This window comes from Triticum dicoccoides, chromosome 5A, assembly GCF_002162155.2.
Source record: "Triticum dicoccoides isolate Atlit2015 ecotype Zavitan chromosome 5A, WEW_v2.0, whole genome shotgun sequence".
Lineage (NCBI taxonomy): Eukaryota > Viridiplantae > Streptophyta > Magnoliopsida > Poales > Poaceae > Triticum > Triticum dicoccoides.
Window position 1 is genome coordinate 80,434,874 of NC_041388.1, and position 4,313 is coordinate 80,439,186.

The 4,313-nt window shown below is 51.4% G+C and overlaps 1 protein-coding gene across 1 annotated transcript; it reads right to left on the bottom strand.

Moving 5' to 3' along the window:
• Positions 1-1,278: 1,278 nt before the first annotated feature.
• Positions 1,279-3,708, bottom strand: LOC119299480 (transcription factor HHO6-like). Its single transcript, XM_037576701.1, has 5 exons — positions 3,345-3,708; positions 2,998-3,245; positions 2,101-2,377; positions 1,925-2,001; positions 1,279-1,809 (listed from the first exon to the last, which is right to left on the bottom strand). The coding sequence occupies exons 1-5, from the start codon at positions 3,592-3,594 to the stop codon at positions 1,525-1,527; spliced, it is 1,137 nt and encodes a 378-aa protein (XP_037432598.1). The 5' UTR covers positions 3,595-3,708; the 3' UTR covers positions 1,279-1,524.
• Positions 3,709-4,313: the final 605 nt, after the last annotated feature.

Consider the following 4,313-nt stretch of genomic DNA (forward strand, 5'->3'; position numbering starts at 1 on the left):
CTCTGTTGTGCCTAGGTGGGGCTGCGACGTGTTGATCTTCCGCGGCCGGGCATGACCCAGGAAAGTGTGTCCGGCCAAATGGGATCAAGCGTGCTGGGTAAGTTGGTGCACCCCTGCAGGGAAGTTAATCTATTCGAATAGCCGTGATCTTCGGTAACAGGACGACTTGGAGTTGTACCTTGACCTTATGACAACTAGAACCGGATACTTAATAAAACACACCCTTCCAAGTTCCACAGACAACCCGGTGATCGCTTTTCCACAGGGCGACGAGGGGAGGATCGCCGGGTAGGGTTATGCTATGCGATGCTATTGGAGATGCTACTTGGAGATGCTACTTGGAGATGCTACTTGGAGGACTTCAATCTACTCTCTTCTACATTCTGCAAGACGGAGGCTGCCAGAAGCGTAGTCTTCGACAGAATTAGCTATCCCCCTCTTATTCTGGCATTCTGCAGTTCAGTCCACCGATATGGCCCTTTACACATATACCCATGCATATGTAGTGTAGCTCCTTGCTTGCGAGTACTTTGGATGAGTACTCACGGTTGCTTTCCCCCCCCCCCCTTTCCCCCTTTCCTATCTTCCTGGTTATCGCAACCAGATGCTGGAGCCCTGGAGCCAGACGCCACCATCGACGATGATTCCTACTACACCGGAGGTGCCAACTACTACGTGCAGCCCGCTGACGACGACCAGGAGTAGTTAGGAGGATCCCAGGCAGGAGGCTTGCGCCTCTTTCGATCTGTATCCCAGTTGGTGCTAGCCTTCTTAAGGCAAACTTGTTTAACTTATGTCTGTACTCAGATATTGTTGCTTCCGCTGACTCGTCTATGATCGAGCACTTGTATTCGAGCCCTCGAGGCCCCTGGCTTGTATTATGATACTTGTATGACTTATTTTATTTGTAGAGTTGTGTTGTGATATCTTCCCGTGAGTCCCTGATCTTGATCGTACACATTTGCGTGTATGATTAATGTACGATTGAATCGGGGGCGTCACACATTGGCATGATCCTGTGAACATACGCCACGTCGAAACCTTTGGCGAGAAGCAGTGGAGTATGTTTAGGGAGAAAGTCGGGGCCGTGGTAAAAAAAATTACTCTCTTACAACGGATTGGGGATCGGCTCCTCTAACCGGTGTTAGAAATGTCCTTACATGTTAATATTAGTGTTGTAGCATAGGATGAAGATCGAAGGCTCGGGTGCCACACGGAAAATTGGCAGTGAGCTCCTCCTGGTGGATGCCATGGAGTGCACGCACGACAGATCGTCACTCAATTTTAACCAAAAGTTGTATAAAATGTTAATAACATAGCTCATATCTCTAATACAGTATGACCCAACGACTCACGTCAGTTCAGTTAACTCTCGGCACATTCCACCTCAAAAAGAACACACCTCTAATCTCTCATCCACTGTACACAAAGAAGAAGAAAAGCCTCAACCCTGAACCCTCGGTAGTGTGTTGGTGTTGCTGTGCAGCGTGCCTCTGAAAATTCCACACATGTGCTTTTTGGTGTTCAAGACGACGACGAGGCCTTCGTGCCGTTCTGCTGCATTCCCCAGCTGTAGCTCGCCGACTTGCCGTCCTCCTCCTCGTTCTCCTCGCCGCCATCGCAGCTGTCTCCGGCGGTCACCGACATCCCCCGGCTCGACACGGTGAGCTGCAGCGGCCCCTGAGGCGAGCCGGACTGCGAGGAGCTGTGCTGCGACGTGGTGTACTGCTCCGGCCGTGGCCACTGCCCGGCCGACGCCGACTGCTGCTGCTCGCCGTCGGATGCTCGCCGTGTGTGCAGCCTGTATTTCTGCACGGAGAGAATTGTATTTCTCGTAAATGTTCCAATGTACATGTGGTTGGAAACATGGAAAATAGGAGTAGTAGATTGATTGATGAACAGACAGAAGTTAATAAGAACAAACCTGCAGGTGGCTCTTGACCTCATCATTCGTGAGCCCATCCACCTTCATCATCTCCCTGATTTGCTTAGGAGTGGCCACTGCATCAACAGCAAAGCAAAAATTCAGCACACCAACCACGAGGAACACGTCTTAATTCTCCAACAAACAATGTGATTTACAAATTGTTCAACCCCCACCTTGCGGGCCACCGAGGCGCTGGAGCGCGGCGACGAACCGGCGGTGCAGCTCCGGCGACCAACAGCGCCTGGCCTTCCGCTGCGCCGACTGCTGCTCGCGTTGAGCTCCGGCGTCCGTGACGGCGCTGCTGTCGGCACTCGGGGCGGCCGGGCAGGGCGCGTCGATCGCTGGGGGTGAGAGGGACAGCTCCGGGACTGCCATGGCCGCCGCCTCTGGTCTCTCCGATGATTTTGCAAAGGTTGGCAAGCCATTCAGTGGCATGAATGCATTGGACACCTGATGGGATTGAGATTGACAACACAAGTTAGAAACAAGAAACAGGCAGACATATATGGCATCTGAAATTGACTTCTTCCGAATATGAGCTAAGGAGATTAGGATTGTTCTTGTGATGGGATGCAAAATCTGTTAGGACAAATTGACATCTTTTTTAAGAAAAAAATGACACCTCAAAACCGCCACCAAAAAAGTATGATGTGAAGATAGCAAGACAAGCCATCTTGGAATTGGAATATTTGTGGTGCAAAAATCTCCAAAATGGACACTGCAAATGAGCTGAAAGAGCTACTTATCCTTCTTTTTTCTAGTTTGCTAGCACAAAATTTCCCACTTTTCACTGACAAGACGAGCTGTAAAGTTTCCTAGTTTTTCAGTGACACATAGTTTAACGATTCGCCATCATTCTTGAACATTATACAACTTTTAGTGTTTTTAGTTCTTGATGACACTATACTATACTTTTCACCCTTTCCAAAACAATCTTAATTAAATTATCTTAGTTAGCATGATTAATTAAGCACAGGTTATAACCTCCCCAAAAAATCCACCTCGTTTTAATATTTGAACTGGCCACATCTCCTTTCGGTGTTCCAATAGTTCTCATTTCATGGCTCTACCTTCTGGGCGTGTTTCTTGACGCTGTCGCCATTGCTGTTGCTGGTGCTGCTGTGGCTCCCGCAGGTCCACAGCTGCGCGGAGCTCATCCAGCTCCGCTTGTCGCTCGCGTCTGCTTCCGTCTTGACGCCCTCCGCCTTCCTCTTAGCCAGAGGTGCAGGTGACGGCGACGGCAACGGCACCGGTGCGAGCAGCTGATCCGGCGCCGGTCTCCGGTGCTGCGCCACCTCATCCTTCAGCCACTCGATCACTGCACCGAACACGGCAGAAAGATAAAACTCAGCCAAATAATCCAATAACCTTGGAACCGTTTGCGGCTTGCGAGAGCGGGGAGGACGGAGGGACGCACCGTCAGCGATGAGGTGAACGCTGATGGGGAGCTCGCGGCGGAAGACCTCCATCTTGGCCTTCTCGGCCTCGAGGCTCCGGGCGCACTCCTCGAGCCTGGCCGCCTTCTCCGCCGAGCTGGACCTGGCCACGGCCGCCCTGAGCGAGTCCGTCACGGTCCTCGCCGCCAGCGCCCGCAGCCGGTGGTCCTCCCCAGCCCCGCCGCCGCCGCCGAGGACGACGGCCTCCTTGTGCACCGCAGACGACCCCATCGCTGCCGCCAGTCCAGAGGTCACTCTCCCCGCGCTCGATGCAGCACGATCGATCCCGGCCTCGCTCGCGCAGATCCACAACGACGGTGAGGAGGTGGTAGGAGTGGGAATGGAGATGGTGGTGCCGTTTGCGTGCTGGTGCCGCGTTTATACCGGAGGGGGAGACGGTTCAGGTGGCCGGGGCGGAGGGTAGAATGGTCATTTCGGAAAGGAACAGTATGGAATCGTCCACGGAAGATACTGCTGCCTTCTTTCTTGCTCCGAAACTACTATGCAGCCGATACATAGCAGCCGAACGTTGGACGATGCGTGATCTAACCGCTGGCCTTCACTTTGTCCAACGCATGCACGGCCGGATCAGTGCGATCGTGCGCAAATCGGCTACCCAGTGTCGTGTGTATAGCAACACTGTTCTTGCTCCCTACTACTCTTCTCCTACTTATCCTTGCAAATAAATAAAAACTAGGAAAAAAATCTTTGTTAACAATTCACAGTGCTTTTCTAGCTATTTTAGCAGATGGTTTATTTGAGAATTGTAGTAACACTGAGCTACTACACTACACCAGTATATACGACACGGTAGTGAAGATTTTACAATGATCTAAAAAACATTTTATTGAGTACAGTAGGATTTTGTTGAGTAATATATACTTTTATTTATTTTGGCATGGAAGGATTGCATTTATGGGGGTGGCGGGGGCAGGATGGTAAAGTGGAGG

Bases quoted from the DNA above. Each gene is read 5' to 3' on its own strand.
- LOC119299480 (XM_037576701.1), bottom strand. From the start codon at position 3,594: ATGGGGTCGTCTGCGGTGCACAAGGAGGCCGTCGTCCTCGGCGGCGGC. The intron at 2,002-2,100 runs GTGGGGGTTGAA...CTGTTGATGCAG, and splicing joins GCGCCTCGGTGGCCCGCAAG to TGGCCACTCCTAAGCAAATC. The intron at 1,810-1,924 runs GTTTGTTCTTAT...CTCTCCGTGCAG, and splicing joins AGGTCAAGAGCCACCTGCAG to AAATACAGGCTGCACACACG.